General features: G+C 35.7%; 2 protein-coding genes across 5 annotated transcripts in view; one reads left to right on the top strand and one right to left on the bottom strand.

Moving 5' to 3' along the window:
• Positions 1-78: 78 nt before the first annotated feature.
• LOC115214020 (zinc finger protein 658B-like) lies at positions 79-8,817 on the bottom strand. Of its 4 annotated transcripts, none has more exons than XM_036505000.1 (2): positions 8,495-8,817; positions 79-2,627 (listed from the first exon to the last, which is right to left on the bottom strand). In XM_036505000.1, the coding sequence occupies exon 2, from the start codon at positions 1,934-1,936 to the stop codon at positions 335-337; it is 1,602 nt and encodes a 533-aa protein (XP_036360893.1). In that variant the 5' UTR covers positions 1,937-2,627; positions 8,495-8,817; the 3' UTR covers positions 79-334. The 4 variants fall into 4 exon arrangements, with proteins under 4 accessions (XP_036360893.1, XP_029638901.1, XP_036360894.1 ...); XM_029783041.2 differs by having other exon boundaries at positions 8,656-8,817; XM_036505001.1 differs by lacking the exon at positions 8,495-8,817 and adding an exon at positions 7,758-7,776.
• Positions 8,818-17,521: 8,704 nt separating this feature from the next.
• Positions 17,522-20,445, top strand: part of LOC115214150 (serine/threonine-protein kinase SMG1) — a 185,790-nt gene continuing 182,866 nt past the window's right edge. Inside the window, exon 1 of the mRNA XM_036504994.1 lies at positions 17,522-17,527. The gene's annotated coding sequence lies outside the window, so the exon portion shown is untranslated. The remainder of the gene's footprint in view (positions 17,528-20,445) is intronic.

The raw sequence follows: 20,445 nt of genomic DNA, 5'->3' as shown, positions 1-20,445 counted from the left end.
AACTTGTTCCTGTAATATACAGATATGAATTAAAAAGAACAGGATGACAGCTCAATAACAAACTTTCATCTGGTTTTCCTATATTTGTGGCAATGGTCTTTTCTAGTAATGTTCCATGGAAAGAAAAGAGACCAGGATATTAAAGGTATCAATCTACTCACTAACTTCTTTGCACTTTATAGCTAGAAGACTTAGCTGTTTCATTTATGAAATACCCAGTGGTTGCCTTGAAAACACAACTGAAATGGCAAGAATGTCCTCCATAGCAATCTGTCAGACAGTGTTATTACTGAAGGTATTTTTATGACATGTATCTTTGCAGTAAAGTTTGTCTTCAGGTATGCATTTGTGTGTGAGTAGTTAAATTACCTTTTTGAGAAAATGATTTTCCACAGATATCACAATGGTATGGTCTATCACGAGTGTGTTTCCATTTATGACTAGATAAGTGAACATTCTGAGAGAATGTTTTACTACAAACATTACATTGGTATGGTCTATCTCCTGTGTGTACACGTTTATGACAAGACAGATTACCCCTCTGAGAGAATGTTTTACCACAAACATCACAATGATATGGTCTATCTCCTGTGTGAATACGTTTATGACAAGATAGTTCACTACTTATGGAAAATGCTTTATTGCAGATATCACAATGGTATGGTTTTTCTCCTGTATGAATACGTTTGTGACAAATTAAACTACCACTCTTAGAGAATGTTTTACCACAAATATCGCAGTGGTATGGTCTGTCTCCTGTGTGTACACGTATATGGCTGGATAACTCACCATTCTGAGCAAATGTTTTACCACAAATATCACAGTGATATGGTTTCTCTCCAGTGTGAACGCGACTGTGACGAAATAAATGAGCATTCATTGAAAACGTTTTGCCACAGATATCACAGTGATGCTCACCCTTTCCAGCATGGGTTTGTTTGTGACGAGTTAACTGATTAGTAAGAGAGAATGTTTTACCACAGATATCACAGCAATGTGGTTTCTTACCTGTATGGAGGTGTTGGTGACAAGTTAATGCATTCTTTCGAGAGAACGTTTCCCCACAAACATCACAATGGTATGGTTTTTCTCCAGTGTGAATACGTTTATGACTAGATAAGCTACCGCTTGCGGTGAATGTTTTACCACAGATATCACAGTAGTAGGGCCTGTCACCAGTGTGGATACGTTTATGGCGAGATAAACTACCACTCACAGAGAATGTTTTACCACAGATACCACAGTGGTATGGCCGGTCCCCTGTGTGTATCCTCTCATGACTGTATAAATTACTACTCTGAGAGAATCTTTTGTTACAGATATCACAATGATATGGCTTGTCTCCAGTGTGTTTTCGTTTGTGACGAGCTAGTTCACCATTGCAAGTGAATTTTTTGCCACAAATATCACAAGAACATGGTCTCTCTCCAGTGTGAGTACGTTTATGAGCTGTCAAATTTCCACTTGCAGAGAATGTTTTGCCACAGATATCACAATGAAATGGTTCTTCACCAGTGTGAATACGTTTATGAGAATACAGTGTACTATTTGATGTGAAGGTTTTACCACAGATATCACAGTGGTATGGTTTCTCTCCTGTGTGAATACGTCTATGAGAGTTCAATGAATTATTTGTAGTAAATCTTTTACCACAGATTTCACAAGGATAAGGTTTTGAGCCTGTGTGAATTAGTTTATGTTGAATTAAGTTACTAACTCTTGCAAATGTCTTTGCACAAATGTCACAGCAGTATGGTTTCTCTCCAGTGTGAGTACGTTTGTGTTCAGTAAGGTGACTGCTTTTTATGAACATCTTCCCACAGATACCACATGGGTATGGTCTCTCTTTTGAATCTTTCAAGGTGTCACAAAATAAATCTTTATTCTTATATTTAGTTTCTTTGTGAACATGGCTTTTACATAGCTTATTTGCCATAATTTCCACTGTAGTCTATAAAATAGACTACAAATGACTTATTTGTTGGTTCACATTAAAAATTTCTAACAAATGACATGTATTAAATCCTATTTTCTTAAAAAGTAAAACTTGCAAAAATTTGTAAAATATTGGCAAAATTTGGTGTTGGTGCAGCCATAAGGAAACACAAGCTAGATTCCTCTGCTGGGTTTAATATTGTAATAATCAGAAAGCAAATAAAGAGTAACTAATCTCCAGCTATCAAACTTTATAAATGAAACTTCAAAAACAAACACATTAGGCTCTTCCATGTTAGTAAAGGACATGTGACTAGGTGCTGTTTCTAGTGTGATAAGAGGACAGACATAAATTACAACCTGGGACATGAAATATATTACTAATGAATACCTAATACAAGTTCTCTAACTATTCACACAATGAAATGCCAACAGCAGGATATGAACAAACCACCCAAGAATATCCAAAGACCATTTTGCCTCAGATGCAATCCAACTGAATATTTAGAGAAAATTTCTCAAGTCACACAAATTATCTCCAGTCAAGGTAGGAAATCTTTCCATTTATAATTCACTGAAAATATTTCACAGTCAAGGTTTTAAAAACAGCATCACATATGTTCTTGATCATTTCATAAGTTCACTGTGGCATCTTGGGGTGATAAATTCCCATCTCAATGTCACCAGATACTCTGAAACAAGTATAAAATATAAAGAACAAATGTTAACGGGAGTTATTGGTAAGTATAAAATTGATCCAGTATGAAAAGTTAGGTAAGTAAGAAAGAAATGGAAAATATCTACAAAACAAAACCTCAATAGTATGGACATGTAGTGGAAATGAATGAGAACTGAGTGAAATGTAAACTTTCTCTGAGAATGTCCAAATTCTTCAGGAAAATGTAGACTTACCTCCTGAGTATGGTAATTCTTCATTCTCATTTGACTAAATTTTAGACAACTGTAAAACCATGTGATATTATCTTATCTCTTTCAATATCTTAGTTCACTGAATTATTATTGATGTTGGCCTTATCTCATTAATTTGCAGAAGACTTACACTTCCAGACTATCATTATGTTATTTTGGTCAAAACAAAACCAACAAAATGCTTGAATTTTCTGGAATTGTCAATGATAAATATTTAACAGTAACACTTTTGGATATAGAAAAAACAAAAGCTTTATATAATTTATAAAACAAACAAGTCCCCAAATTGTCCTCACCCTTGCTTCTAATCAGAGAAGGTTATTTGGTGGAATTCTGCTGTAACACCCCATATAACCTCTCATAAAAGAAAACTTTTCGAATTAAGAAAAAAAAGTTTTTTCTTAATTTTTTTTTGGGGGGGGGGATTTCTTTAAAAATCATAATTTAGAATATGGAGAGCCTGAATTTTTTGCTTAAATCTCAGCAATAGACCATTAAATGTGTTTATGGGGAGAAAAGAACATCAATATGTCAGAGTAACAAGAAATGAGGAGGGTAGTTTCAGGTGGTTGTGAGATGTGCTAAAAATAGCACTAAATATCCCTTAAATTACACACAAAAATTTGTTTTTTCTTTTCATAATCGTAAGAATTCTTGTGTAGAGCACAAATTTGCAAAAATTTTCTGAAAATTCCCCAAAATAAAAAAAGTTATGAGGGGTTATAAGGGGTGCTTCCACCAATTAGGGATGACTTCTCTTCAACTTTTGACAGTCTAGGCAACCCGCCCAGTCATAAATGTTGAAATTGATCTAATTTTTCATATCATGTACTGACTCATGTTGTAGTACAATCTTAGATTAGCTCAGACTGAACAAACCAGTGATTAAAAAACATTCCTGTCACAACTATTTTTTATTTGGCTGTATTATTACTGTATCCTAAAAGCCTGTAGGCTGTGATACGGGAAAAATTTCAGAGCTATTTCTGGCAGGTTGAATGATATCTTTAGAGTGCGTGAGTAGTTTTGTTTGACCTCTCTTAGTGTTCGTATATTAATTCTTTATGCACATTTTATCCCATCAACTATAAGTGAAGTTGGGTAGTGTCTGTTGACAAGTATGTTTTTAAGTTGTTGTAATCGAGTTCTCTGGTGTTTTTTTCCAACACTATAGTGCAGATTCTTCTCACTAGATTCATCATCATCGTTTAGCGTCCGTTTTAAACGATGATGATGATGATGATGATGAATCTAGTGAAAAGAATCTGCACTATAGTGTTGGGAAAAAAAAAAACACCAGAGAACTCGATTACAACAACTTTGAATGGGATATTTATTTTAATATGTCTCGGGTGGCATGAGCTAAATAATAAATATTGTTTCAAGTCTATAGTTTTGTAAAATATGTTGGTTTCTATTTACTTTTTTTGGTTAGTATATCTAGAAAAAGCGTTCCTTTTCTTGTGTTCCATTGTGAATTGTATTTATGCTATTGAGGAGTCTTGAATTCCAAAAGATTCTTCATGTTCTCATTCCATAGAATGAAACAGTCATCCAAATATCTTTTCCAATTTCCCTTTATGTATTTCCGAATTTTTTGAGTGACTCCTGATATACTGTTAGTTCCAAATAGCCCATTGTCAGGTTTGAAAGAACGGGGGCTGCCTTGGTTCCCATCACAACTCTAAATTTTTGTTGGTATACAGTAGTGTCAAACATGAAGTGATTTTGCTGGAGAATGAATTTTAATATGTTCTGGTATTTCTTCTGGATATTTTCCCAGCCTGAATTGAGTTGCTTCTAATCCATAATTATGGGAGATATTAATATACAGGTTTACAACATCAAAAGAGACAGTGTTTTTTCCTTTACTCTTTCTGGGAAGTTATCATGTCCAAATCATCTCTAATGTAACTTAATATATTTTAGAAGTGGTTTCAAGAGGGTGTCAATGAAGTAACTCAGTCGGTGCATTTCACAGGATGGTCCAGCTATAATGGGCCTTAGTTTAAGGTCTCCTGGTGTTGGTACATGTATGTATATGACTTCAGTGATTTTTTAATTGCTTCATTTATAATATGGCTTTTATGAATTTTCAGTAAGCCATAAAAGAGGTTGGGTTTACATTTAAAGTTAGTTATGTAGCTTATTTCTTTTTTCATCAAGCCTTTTCCATGTAGTTGAACTAATATCGAGAGGCTTTTCATTATTCTTTGGGGATTGTAGTCTTCATTATTCAGTATGAATACTACTAGGTTTTTGTAGTAGTCCACATCCATCACTACTACTGCACTCCCTTTATTGGCTTCTTGAATAGTTAATACCTCATCATTTTGTAATTCAATTAACTCCTTCCACTGAGGAGTGCTGAAGCTTGAGTTAATTTTTTGTTTGTGTAGGGGAAGTTTTCAACGTGGTTACAGAACTCATCGAGTGTTTTATTTCTTTGTATGTAATGTGGTTGCTTTTGTTTTTAAATAGTGAATCATCTTCGATATTAGAGTTAACTAGTGCTTCTGTAAGTCTTAGTTTTCTGCAGAATTCCATTATACTATTTTTAATTTAATTTTGGTTGGGTCTTTGTGGAGTTGGGGTGAATTTTAGCCCCTTTGAGAGTATATTGATCTTCGTTATTGATAGGAGTTAATAGGTTAATTACCTTTGGCTTTTCCTGTGTGTTATGTGCCAATGTGTGTCCCTGTTTCTCTGGTCTGGGGATAAAAAACGTTTGGGTTGTTGATGTGTCTGTTGGAATTTGAGTTAAAAGAGTGATGATATTGCTCTATCGACCTGTTGTCTGTGTTCATGTCTTAGGGTCCTTTGATTGCCATTGGGTACAGTGCTTTATGTCTTTTTCATTCCTGTTTGGTAATTAAAATTCGTAACTGTGCTGCAGTTTTTTCTGAAGTTTCTGGCTTGCCGAAAATCTTATTTCTAGTATTATTTTGTGTTTTTCCAAGGCTTATGGTTGGCTGGGAACTTTGAAGCATGGATCTAGTATTTTTATGTTGTGAGTGATCCCTATTTCTAGTGTGTAAACCGTTTTTTTCCTGGTGAGTGGTTAGTTCTGTGTCATTGTTTTCTTATGTATCCATAATTAAGGGTGGTTTGTTCTCTGTTCAATTATTTATGATTATTTTTTACTGTCTTCATAAGGGATCATCCAAATTAAATTGTTTTTTTGAAGTTTGATTCATAGCCTTGGAAGAAAAATTCAGCATTGAAGGGAATTTCTTTCTTCAGCTTCACATGTTTCTATCCAAAGTTTAGAAATGTTTTCAAGAGGTTGTCCATTTGGCATGTTTATTCAGTTCCCTGTGCATTGTCGATGATTTTGTATTTTTCTTCATTGTTCGATGCTCTTAATCTAAGTAAGTTCTCTTTCTATTTTTATTTGATATAATGCAAATCTTTCTCTCACTTCTCTCTGTTCATCAAGTTCATTTGGGATTTTTATTTGCAGTTTGTTGGGGAGAACTCTCGGTATTGAACTCATCCAGCGTTTGTAAATTTCTACCTTGTTGGAATCTTTAAGCATGTTCCAGAATGCGAATTTTCTGTTTCTAAGATCTGTGTTCCAAATGTTTTTGATTTTCCTTTTTGTTAGATGGACTTGTGAGTTTTCTTTATTAGGAATTGTTCATTGTCTAGTTTGTTTGTGAAAATTGAGTTTGGTGCTGTGCATAAAAGGTTTAAATCTTTACTAATATGTTCCAAGTGGTGAGTTGTTTCTTTATTTCCTTTTTTTCTCATGACTCAGTAGGTTTGATGCCTCAGCTTTGTTGATTAAGGTATTTTTTATATCCAATAGATTACCCCCACTACCACCACCTCCTTGAGCTATACTCTCCTGTATAACTGCAAAACTGTATCATACTTCCGTGAAATCAAATTTTTTTTTCCATAATATGCAGCAAAATACAGAGATTATGATTCTGAAAAAAAAATTTCCCAAAATTTTTTTTTTCTAAATATGCAGAAAAATACGGTCATTTTGATTCTGACAAAAATTTCAAAACAAATCTTTTGGCTGTTATGTTATTATTATTGCTAGTTAAAGGGTGGTGACTTGGCTGAATATTTTGAGTCTTGTAGTATGTAGTTGTGTTAGTCAATATTCTGAGTTCAAATCCAACTCGTTTCCTTATCATCATTATCGATGGACCACTCAAAGAGGTATGTATACATTATCATTTTCGTAACATAATTTCTGTAGTATTTCAAGATGTTTCTGACACGTATTTTGATTCACATGGCGGAGATCCAACATTTCTTCACTTTTTCCAGAATTTCTTCTCTTTATTTATTTTTTTTTGCGAAATACGGAGTTTATGATTCATGTGTGAGTGTGTGTTCTTGATACTCGTTTAGAACAAGTAGTTTTACACCAATTACACTATTTTTTCTTAGTTTAAAGGCCGTGGACTGAAGATGTGAAATTTCCGAAGCCTCTCCCCCACCCCCCTTTCGCGAGCGCGCATTTTTTTCGTGATAGTCGTTTAGAGCAAGTTGTTTTACACCTATTACGCTGTTTTTGTTTTTGTGCCCGGTTCAGACGCTTTCGGAAATTCCCGATATAAATATTCCGAGGCCTCTCCCCCACCCCTCTTTCGCGAGAGCGCATTTTTTTTTTGTCATATTCGTTTAGAGCAAGTTGTTTTACACATATTACACTATTTTTTTTTTGTTTTGGTGCCCGGGTCAGCTCCTCAGACGCTTTCGGAACTTCCCGATGTGAATTTTCCGAGGCCTCTCCCCCACCCCCCTTTCGCGTGCGCGAATTTTTTTTTTCATATTCGTTCATAGGAAGTTGTTTTACGCCTATTACACACATTTTTTTTTTGATTTTCTGATATTTGTTACGCCCTATATTAACCCATTTTTGTACTTACGGTTAGTGTTGGGGAAAAAAGTAAAAATTGAAGAAGTTGGTGGGTGGGAGATTTTCACAATGCCGATTTTGGGCAATTTTCCGGAACCTCCGTATCCGAAAACGGGGATTTTTGACAAAAAAAAAAAAAAAAGAAAAAAATACACAAATTTGGGAGAAAGTGTGTGTGTGTGTGGGGGTCTTTGGGATTCCGTAAAAAAGATCAATATATATCCATTTTACCGGAAGTTATGACGGAAAAATCGGATCTTGTGATTTTCCGAAAGTCTCCTCCCCAACTCCAGGGTCGTCAGCGCGCACATACATGTTAACACCCCACCTCAGGCTGGTTAATTTTTTTTTGTTCCTGGGTGAGGATTCTGTAGCTATGCAACGATATAGTGGCTGACATTGTTTTTGGTCTAGTACTGAATATGTTCCCTTGTAAGTTGAGGATGTTAAAAGCCTGCACCATTTCGTGCAGAAAGGTTTTCTATCAACAAATAGAAACTGACAACAGGCCAACTTAGTTTTCGGGCGGAGGTAATACGTGCGCTACCCGTTTTCGGCGTAACAAAAACCCTAACTGTAACGCTAAACACTGGGCGTATGTATCCTTTTGCAAGTTTTCGAATATATTTTCTCATTATCTGAAGGTATTAAGCAGACATGTATTTCTAGTATATTGGTGGAGAAAACTCATTGGTAACACAGAATAAACTAAAATGGTACATTTGAACGACAACGGTATTAACTAACCTTTCAAATTCCGCCGAGGTCGACTTTGCCTTTCACCCTTTCGGGGTCGATAAATTAAGTACCAGTTACGCACTGGGGTCGATGTAATCGACTTAATCCGTTTGTCTGTCCCCTCTTTGTTTAACCCCTTGTGGGTAGTAAAGAAATAGGTATTAACTAACCTTGGTGAACACCTGTGGAGAACGATATTTGGCAACTGCTCCGAATGGATGACTGTCAGGTCTTAACACATTCAACTAATCTAGCAACATCACAGCTTCACTTTCGTATAACCCAGCCCACTTGCTCTTATTTTTTTCTTTTTAACATATTTAATGTTGTTCACTATAGTGAGGGAATACATGTTTTGCATTCATTTCAATAAAATGTTTTATTAAACGTCTTTTATGTGAATATACTGAGGGATTTCATACGTAAAATGCTGTGTATACAATAAAATTCGTATACAGTTTGTGACAACGGTACTTTATGGTTCCAGGCAAATTCTTTTATTAAAGCGTCAGGCATGAAAAATTTGATATATTGTTTACGGAATATGGCATTTTACATTAATATATTTGGCGGGGATGGAAAATGATATTTCTGGCCTATTTTGTTTTTTTTTTACCATTCTCATGTTGTGTACAAAGGAAATTGCGATTCTGAAAAATTGAAATTTGAAAAACAATTAGAAGGTAACGCTACTGCGTTACCCTCTTCGTTTCCCTTGGAGTTTGGGACTTCGAAGGACAGCTATTCTAAAACTCCATCGAGTATTCTTAAGTATGTATACGCAAACCACCTCAACTTTCATCGGACTCTGGTATTTATTAGGTTCATAGGCGTAACTTCGGTATAAGTACTGGATACATTTCAAGAAAGTGCTTTTTTTTTTATATAGGGTTAGGGGTGGGAGAAAAGGGGGATCTTTTCGGTTTGAACAGCAGTTTTTTCTAGCGGTGTCATATGAAATTGTCACCCATAATTATGACCCTAGTATCGATCTATTGCATTTTAATCTGTTTTAGGGTTAGGGGTGGGGAGAAGAGTATCTTTTTTCTTCAGAAATGTAAATAAACCCAATCTGTTTCTTAAACGAGGGACATATTCATACGGCACAGAATGTTTTCACCTCAATAGACGTCATTGATTGGTTGAAATTGCAGAAATTGAAGAAAAAACAACAAATATCTTACAAACTATAGAATTTTCTCAATAAAGCCAAGGGAAAAAGGTGTTTTATAAACACATTCTACCAGTATACGAAGTTTAGAAGTGTTTAGTTACGTGGAAATTATTTTAAAAAACTGCCGTTCAAACCGAAAAGGGTTTCTGTTATGTCCAGAAATGTAAACAATGTTACGTGTGTACCTATACCGAAGGATCACCGGTTCATATAATATATGGTTAACATGCAATTTGGTCTACTGAAAAATTAGAAGTAAACTGCACTAGAAGTAACGACAGTAAAATCTCATAATTTCGTTTACAAAAAAACTCTCATCAGACTGATTCTACAGGTACCCAGCTATATAGTATCTTCCAGATATAACCTTTCTGGTACTACTTAAGAAGAGTGGTCCCGGTGCGTGCACTCGCGCAAGCTAGTCGTGACTAGTCGATCCTTACTTTGCGTTTTTGTTTTATTTACTTTGTGTAAAAAAATTATTTTGTTTTCTATTTACTTTGCTAGGTAGTCGTTATAGCCGGGTACTCTTCTTAAGTAGTACCAACATTTCTGAAATAGCGACTGAGTTATACTCAAACTGTGAGGGTATGCAGGCCATCGAAGGATCATAGATGATGAAGACAATGAGAAAATAAGTTATGTACATTTTACGTATCTGTATGAGAATACGCAACGAAATAGTGTAATGAGAGTGATTTTACGTTAAGATATGCACACAAAAGTGTGACGTCACAAGATTGTGTAAATGAACACATAGTAATGGCTGCGCCCTGTGTTGTGTCAATTTACTTGGTGTCAGAAGTAGGATTGAATAATCGCCCTAATGAGCTTAATCTCGAAGGCAATGTAGCTCAGAACTGGAAACGGTTTATACAAAGGGTACTACTAGCGAACAGTAATGCCGTCTTCTATAGGACCGCCACATTTAGTTGACAAGATAAATAGATAAATGGATGAAAAAGTTCAAAATTTAAAATTGGTGGAGGGCTGAAACTTGAGCCCCTTATTAAACTTTATAACAATTATTAAATATCAATGTTTGTTTCTCATAAAATGATGTGTATTTAGCATTAATAAATCTCTGAACGAGATATAAACAGTAACCGCTCGACAACGTAAGGTGTACTAGCCATCTGAATGTGGCTAGCCACTGGGGGTGGGGTGTTACTGATGCTTTTAGCCCCAGGCGATCAACGTCACCAGATGGACTTTAGACACAAAATTTCAGTGCCCTTGTGTTATTTGCAAAGGGAGGTCATCCTCCCTCGAAAACCTAAGTGATACATACGGACTATAGTATGTATCACTTAAGTTTTCGAGGGAGGATGACCTCCCTTTGCAAATAACACAAGGGCACTGAAATTTTGTGTCTAAAGTCCATCTGGTGACGTTGATCGCCTGGGGCTAAAAGCATCAGTAACACCCCACCCCAAGTGGCTAGCCACATTCAGATGGCTAGTACACCTTACGATGTTATTTAATTTACATTAAACTATTATTATTTACGATTATTTAAGGCAAGCACAATTAAAACGTAAACTCTTTTCACTTTAATGTTTTTGTATTTAATTTCGATTTGCATATGTTCGTCAATTCGCTACGATCTCTTTAAAGTAAACAAAATAAAAAAATTTAAATGGGGAGGGGGAAAAGGGTAAAATTAAAAAAAATATATATTCGTAATCTCCGACATCTAAAACGATAGAATCCGAAAAATATTTTTAAAAAAATGCATTTTTAAAGGAGAGGTGCGAAACAGCCAACCCTCGCCTTACTGGTAGCATTCCTGTACATAGCTTGTATAGCTCTCACCAAACTCTCATCTATCCCTAGTTTTCGCATTGACCACCAGACAAGGGGGACACTGTCAAAGGCTTAAGTACAGAGGTTTATCTCCTGTTAGAAATTAGAAAACAAAATCAAATAATTCAACGACAAAAATTTGGGGGTGGGGAGGTGTGGAATAAAAAATTTGAAATGGTGTGGATTTAAATTTCCTTTTCTTTTGTTTTTGGAAAAAATTATAATTTTCGTTGCTAAAAACAGGAATGCAACAATTTTACTTTTTATGGTGCAGGTATGGATGTGTGGAACGAAGTTTGCTTCCTAACTACAGATTTCTGTCCCACTGAGTGGAACCTTCGGCAAGTGTTTCTTATTATAGTCCCGTGCCGACAAAAGCCGTGTGAATGGATTTGGTAAATGGAAACTGAATGAAACTTATCATACGTATGTGTGTGTGTGTGTTTGTCCTCCATCACCGCTTGATAACCGGTGTCGGCTTGTTTATGTCTCCGTAATTTAACAGTCTGGCAAGAGGACTTGATAAAATAACTAACAAGCTTTAAAGAAATAAGTAACAGTGATTGATTTGTTCGACTAAAACCTTCAAGGCGTTGCTCCAGCATGTCCGCGAACCATTGCTTGAAACAAAAGATAAAAGTGATATACAAGTTTGACAGGTTATTCTGAGATAGCGAAAAAGTGTTAATATTTCCGTTTTTACTTTTTGATCATAAAACGAATGGGATCTTTTCCTTTTGAACGGCACATGTCAATACAATTTCTAGATTAACTAAACACATTTAAACTTCGTATACTGGTAGAATGTGTTTATAAAACATCATTTTTTCTTGGCTTTATTGAGAAAATTCTATAGTTTGTAAGATATTTCGAGCATTTCGGCAATTTTAACCAATCGCTGACCACCATTTGGGGTGAAAACATTCCGTGCTGTATGAATATGTCCATCGTTTAAGAAACAGATTGGGTTTATTTACATTTGCGAAGAAAAAAAGATACCCTTCCCCCACCCCTAACCCTAAATCTAAAATAGATTGAAATGCAATAGATCGATACTAGGGTTATAATTATGGGTGACATTTTCATTTGACACCGCTAGGAAAAAATCCCATTTTCCGTAGCGGTGTTGTATGAAATTGTCACCCATAATTATAACCCTAGTATCGATCTATTGCATTTCAATCTATTTTAGATTTAGGGTTAGGGGTGGGGGAAGGGTATCTTTTTTTCTTCGCAAATGTAAATAAACCCAATCTGTTTCTTAAACGATGGACATATTCATACATCACGGAATGTTTTCACCCCAAATGGAGGTCAGCGATTGGTTAAAATTGCCGAAATGCTCGAAATTTCAGACGAAATATCTTACAAACTATAGAATTTTCTCAATAAAGCCAAGAAAAAATGATGTTTTATAAACACATTCTACCAGTATACGAAGTTTAAAAGTGTTTAGTTAACTAGAAATTGTGTTGACATGTGCCGTTCAAAAGGAAAAGATCCAACGAATGAATAATTGTTTTCCGTTACCTTCCTTTTGGAATTTCTTTCTTTTTTCTTTATTTACAAGACACCATCTTCTCGTCTTGGCTGCGGAGACAAGTTCGCTGCTCATAATGTAAAAAACCGGAACAAATAACAAATGACACCTAACAATATTTTGTTTAACTTTAATAATTCCGCTGATCCAATGCCCAGGTCTGCTACTTTAATTTTATCGATCCCAGAAGAATGAAAGCTAAATTTGAACTCAAAAAGCGAAATCATTTTGTTTTGACGTTCAAATGATTCTAGCAATTTGACTCCCTTAATGACTAGGTGGTTGCATCTGGAATACCTTCGATCTGTTTAATTAACCGAGAGGCTAAATAACAATTGTAAAAATTAATTAACAACGACAGAGTATAGTGGACAATATAAACATGGTAATAAGTGCTAATATTGTTTCTAACACTGGCCTTAGAATGCAATAAATATATACACACCAAAGAAATAAATAACACAACAAATCTAATAGCCAATTGGAGGTAAATCAACTACATTTCAAAGTCAACATTTGATATTTGGTAGGCGAATGTCTTTAACTAAATTCACCAACTTTTCTAACAACCATTATATTTACGTTATGCTGTTGCTAAGAGATGAGAGTTTTTTTTTTTCAAGTTCACGTTATTACTTTTATAAATACGAACTAGTTTTAAGATTGAAAGCAAATTTTTGATTTTAAAAAGAAATTTAAAAAAAGGGTGTAATAATAAAAGAAATTTCTGTTATGTGGAAATAAATCTCGCCGTGACGAGACGTGAACAATGAACTGTAGAGAGCATTACTCGGGGAAAATGCCGACGGATTTGGTGAGTGAAGGGTTTTTTTTTTTACATAATAAATTCGTAAATTTTGCTCGATTTTCATAAAGGAAATATTTTAAAAGTTTTTTCCCTGTATATTATTATACGGTCATATGTATTTGTTTGTTTCTCTTGTTGGTTATTTTTATTAAATATGAAGTTGAGATTTCGTCGAGTCACTGTTTGTTGTGATTGGTAGCGGCTGGTTGTTGTCTCCCGACAAGATTTATTTTATTCCTTAATTATATATTTTAAAATGTCTAAAAAATTTACAAAACAGGACCATATGTACTTATGAAGGTTTTTTTGAGTCTGTCTCCAATAAACACAGTCTTAACTATAAATTGTGTGGTTTGGCCACAAGGCCATAGTCGAAACCTAATTGGAATAGGACACCACAGATCTTTATTTTATCGTCCCCTGTTAGGGATGTTGCTATCAAACAAAACACTAAAATGAATTTTATTTAATTTAACGTTGTTGCCTACTGGCGAATGATTTTCTTTTGTTTGTGGAGTTAGACAACTCCAGTCTTTGTGGGAGATGAACTGTTGTATACAGACTGTTCAACGATCACAGATAACTTAGACTTAAATTATGATCATTCTAGCCTATTACTACATGAAAGAATGGAAAGTAAAGTATTGGGAGTCGTTTTAGTTTTATGAGCTACAAACTTTTGGTCTTGTAGTAAGTGAGCAGTTGTCTATAATTGGAGATTTGTTTAAATAACAATAATGAATGTATAAAATTATATTTAAATTATTTGGCCCAATGAGGTTTTTGAAATCTAAACTGTAACGTACAAAATTTCTATGTTCAACGTTGGTGATTGTTTAACCTGCTAGAAGAAGTAGCCAGATATTCCTCAAATCGCATCATACTAGCAGTGTCTTCATTTAAGAAATGACGCATTGAATAATGTAGTCTTAGACATACTCTCATCACCAAAAGACAAGGCGGTTACGGCTGCAAATACTTTTTGATCCGAGCCGATATGCAGCAAAACAAATGGTCGCCCTTAACAAGAAACCTAACAACGGGAGCCCCACTAAATTCTGTTATTAAAGAAGCAACTTCGTCTATTAGTCGTGTTTCTGCCACCAAGCCTACATACTTCCATAAATAACAATCTGCTTTCTCTTCTAACCATGAACTATATATATATATATATCGTATATATATATATATATATATATATATATATATATATATATATATATATATATCGGCATGTATTCACTTCTAATGCAACGCTGTTTACTAGCTTCTTGACGTAAACATCAACGTTTCTCTGAGCTTTTTTGTTTATGGCCACTAACGCTGTTCACCAGTCCAGACTACGACGGAGCCTCTACGTGGTCGATCGACTTACTAGAAAATCACCCTTAATTCCTTCAAATCACACCCTGCCGTCCTAAAAAATAGTAGGTTTCGTTGAAGACTAGTTCTTGATACATAAAAAAAATTTGATAGTTATGAGTGGAATGTCTTTAATCATAGGTGTGCTCAATCAGCGCTGACTTTAGTCTAAACAACAACAGCAACAAATATAATAACTAATCTGGTGCTTTGTTCTAAGCCTCCTAATGTTCATTCTTCGTGATTCCATGACTTGCTAGAAATAGCTGCCAAATACCGCACAAACCACTTATTTAGCGTGTCATAAAAACGGATTCATTTAATGTGATTCTGGCTTTCTTGTACGTTGGAAAAGGCCGAGATGGTTACCTGTTATAATACATTTAATTTGCTCTATCAATGTTGACCCAGGAACTAGACAATAACATCAACATCATTCAGTTTGTGTTATTGTCATTGTTTCTGTGACAAGCTTGTGTGTAGTTTTTTTCCCCCAAATGTCACGACTCCAAAATCAGAAAATAGTCTGTGTTCTTTCATTTTCAGTTTGAGAATCAATAATGCTGCCTCTCTATTTGTTTACATTGATTTTAAAACCATTTCTGTTGCTACCAGATTCTGATGTAAGAAACAATGATTTACACATGCACATATACACAAACTGATGCTTTATATATAAGTATTGTTTGCAGGCGGTTTACTCTAATTCTATTTTGTTTATTTATTTTTTAGTTTGGTTTGGTCTGTAGAAATAGTGCTGTGTCCATGGCCTTCATAGACTCTCCCAGTCTGACACTGTTAATACTCTCTCTTCAACAGTTGTGAGTCAGCTTCAGATATAATGTGCAGGGAGGGAATTCCAGAGAGCCAGTGTCCTGGAAAGGAAGGACTAGGCATTGTGTTTAGTGCAGTGCCTGGGTGGAGGGTGGACACAATATAAAGAGTGATGAGAGATGAGTGAGTTGCAAATGACTGAATGGAGGTGGATTCAAAGCAACCAACTATGAGGAGCAGAGGCTAGTGTTATTGTGGTACAAAAGAAAGTACTGATAAATTTGAATGACAAAATATTTTTCATAGAACACAATTTAAATATCTTGGTTGTTAGAAGAGAATGGTTAGAAAATGTAAAAAAGCCGTCTGTATTATTCTGAATGTCATATATAATGATATCATTCCAAGAACATTATATAAAAGGCCCCTGAAGAGAGTACAACGGTCAAAACACTGTGATTATAACGATCTTCTAGGCACAGGCATGTCTGTGATCAAGAAGCTTGTTTCCTAGCTATGTTGTCTTGTATTCAAACCCAGTGTGTTGCACTTTAGACAAAAGCCTTGTAATATACCATGGGATGACAAAAACCTGAGTAGATATAGATGGAAACTGAAAGAAATCTGTTATGTATGTATGTGTGTGTGTGTACTGTTGTCTTGATATCATGTGATGTTGTAAACAAGCATCACTGTCATACAAGTGAGGTTGCTTGTTTCCAGTCTTCATGTCTGTCTATGAGAAAATATTACCTTGCTTGGGAACTGGTGACAGAAAAAGCATCTAGCTGTAGAAAATCTACTTCAATAAAATTCTGTCTCACCCATGCAAGCATGGAAAAGTGAATGGTAAATGGTGATGATGTGAAGATAAAGGCAATAGTCTGAATATATTGGTATATAATAATAATAATAATTATTATTATTCTATCATGTTTGCATAAGGCCAGTAATTTGGAGGGGAAGAGCTAGTCAGTTGCATCCACCCCAGTACTTGACTGGTATTATTTTATTGACTCTGAAAGGATGAAAATCAAAGTTGACTTTGGTGGAATTTGAACTGACAATGTTTAGTAGCATTTTGTCTGGTATGCTAATGGTTCTGCCAGCTCATTGCCTATAATAATAATAATCCTTTTTACTATAGACACAAAGCCTGTAATTTATGGGGATGGTCTAGTTAATTACATCGATCTCAATGTGCAACTGGTACCTATTTTATCAGCCCCATAAGGATGAAAGATAAAGGCAATCTTGGAAGAATTTGAACTCAGAACGCAAAGATGTATAAAATGGCACTCAGCATTTTGTCTGGTCTGTTAACGATTCTGCTAGCTTGCTATCTTAATAATAATAATTGCTCATCTCGGAAATTCAGACAGAAAAGTGTACACCATATTTTCCTGTCAGCCAGTTTCTAGTGAATGAATAAATTTATAGTGAGATAACTACATTTGTTAAATTTTTATATGGTGGCGCTCCAGCATGTCCACAGTCAAATGACTGAAACAAGTAAAAAAATAAAAGAATATATATATTTTAGAAGTAGTTGATAGTTTCCACTACCTAGGTAACCAAGTTAGTAGTGGGGGTGGATGCTCAGAGAGTGTTACCACTATAATAAGAATAGCCTGGGCAAAGTTAAGAAAGCTTCTACCCCTACTGGTGACAAAAGGTCTCTTGCTCAGAGTGAAAGGTAGATTGTATGACGCATGCGTGCAAACTGCCATGCTTCATGGTAGTGAAACATGGGCTGTGACCGCAGAGGACATAAGTGCCCTGAGAGAAATGCTGGACATAAGAAGCATTGGATGTGGCGTGCAAGAGAGACGTCTGCACTGGTATGGTCATGTACTACGGATGGATGAGGAGAGATGTGTGAAGAAGTACCACTCCCAAACAGTTGAAGGAATCCGGGGTAGAGGTAGACCCAGGAATACATGGGATGAGGTGGTCAAGTATGACCTTCGAACAATGGGTCTCACAGAGGCAATGACAAAAGACTGAGACCTCTGGAGATATGCTGTGACTGCGAAGATCCGACAACGTGAGTTCATGGCTGTTTCCTGCACCAGCTTCACAGAAGCCCCAGACCATCCAAAGTGCCTTGGATCGCAAGACAGCCTGCTGTGCTTGAGGAGACCTATTGAGTCAAGTACATCAACATCAAAATAAATATGAAATGGAAATTGTAGTTGTGATACCTGTGCCAGTGGCATATAAAAAGCACCCTCCGAACATGGCTGATGCCAGCGCTGCCTTGACTGGCTTCTGTGCTGGTGGCACGTAAAAAGCACCAATTGATCATGGCCGTTGCCAGCATCCCCTGGCACCTGTGGTGGTGGTACGTAAAAAGCACCCACTACACTCACGGAGGGGTTGGCGTTAGGAAGGGCATCCAGCTGTAGAAACACTGCCAGATCAGCCTGGAGCCTGGTGCAGCCTCCTGGCTTCCCAGACCCCTGTTGAACCGTCCAACCCATGCTAGCATGAAAAACAGACGTTAAACGATGATGATGTATATATATATATGATATACAGTAACACCCACCACCACATCACTAAAGACAAGGTATGAGAAGAGAGGAAAAAATCATAAATGATACACAGAAATATACAGGGTAATACACACACAATAGACATATATGCACTTACCTGTGATACCTATGAGAAATAGAGATAGATAAAATAAATAAATAAATAAAATCTATATAAAGGGCATGGATATATACAACATAAGAAGCAAACCCATACTCACACACACACAAACACAAGAAATTTCACGGACGGCCACAACGTCAACAACACTGACAGCAGCGGTGTTGACGATGGCAATAACAACTGTCATGCTGGCAACACCATGGGCAAACATATGCACAGAAGAATACAGGAACTGTACCATATGTTCGAGTCTTAGGACACCAGCAGTACAATGGGGTGAGAGGATGGGGCTGCTGAGGGGAAAGCTACACTGCTGCTAAAACACACACACACACAGACAAGGACACATGCCTGCGCACATAAGGATACACGCAGTAGCAGAATGCAATTCAGTATGTAGGGTAAGAACACACGAAAATGATAAGTGTCACTGAAGAGGTCACTGATGTATGACGAAAGATTTCCTGACAATGGGCGTGAGTTAAAATAATAAAATAAGAACAGGAATAAATGAGTGAAGAAAAAATATATAATACATGTATTTATTTTGGGGAAAAAAAATGATCATCTCGAAATAATATATATCTATATATATAAAACTGAGAATGTGTGTCTGTCTGTGTGAATCCCTAAAACTCGAGAACTACACAACCAATTTCATTCAAATTTTACACATGCCTTACTTAGGGTCAATGGGGTGTCATGGAAAAAAAAATTTTTTTAACTTCTTGCCTAGGACGATCCGACAGCAATGTCATATCTTCTTCACTATTTCAGTATTACATGTTAAAAGTGAAACAAAAATATCTCTCTATTGTAATGTCAAATGCTTTCACTTTAATAGCGAAATATTAGTGGCATGAACTGAAAGTGAACATCCCTCTTATATATATGTAATATAAATTTTTCTGAAACTTTAGACTTTTTAATATGCTACACCACTGGTTTTAAATTGATATTAAACAAATTAATATTCAATTTTTCACCCTTATTATTTTAAATTTAAATTTACATGTATATAATATATATATATATATATATAAACGAGAAACAAGCAACAAGAATGGATTAGTTTTTAGTACAATTGTTTCATACAAAGACAGGCTTTATTAAAAGTTGCAAATATTGCAGCAGATAAAAGTGTCCCGTACTCATCAGCTAAAACACATAGGAGTTCTCCAAAGATGTACAATTGTACTAAAAACTAATCCATTCTTGTTGCTTCTTTCTTGTTTATAATCACCCCACATTACTGTATGGTTAACACCATATAGTTTTCTGGTGCATCTAAGTAAAGTACCGCATTCAAGTGAATTCATTAGAATTGACTTGAATCTTAATTGCTTTTATTTTATATATATATATATATATATATCTGTTGAAGAGCGTAGGCTCAAAACGTTAAAGACTTGTTTTATTTATATTTCCTGAGCGCCATACTAATACAATTGTTTGTTTGTATTCCACCTGCCTTCGTCTTTTGTTTATTTCCGTAAACCTGCCTTCGTCTTTTGTCTATTTTCATAAAGCTTCCCGTTATATATATATATATATATATATATAAATCATTAAATCATTAAAAATGTTTTAGCCCGAAGGCCGCGGCCATGCTGGGGCACCACCGCTGAATGAGCTACACTAATTTGTGAATCCACCTCTGATACGTGGCACTTGATCAACAAGGGAGTTCGATGCTGCTGCCCGCATCCGCGTCTCCTGTCGTGAGGTAGGCTCATCTGGGACTCCCAACAAGAAGAGATCCAGTTAGTTTTAAAGAAACCCACATCCACACCATGTAAGTCTCTCAGGCATTTAGGGAGGATGTTAAAGAGCTG

Source organism: Octopus sinensis, linkage group LG7 (genome assembly GCF_006345805.1).
Source record: "Octopus sinensis linkage group LG7, ASM634580v1, whole genome shotgun sequence".
NCBI lineage: Eukaryota > Metazoa > Mollusca > Cephalopoda > Octopoda > Octopodidae > Octopus > Octopus sinensis.
The sequence above is the reverse complement of the archived record's forward strand: the minus strand, read 5'-3'. Positions and strand labels throughout refer to the sequence as shown.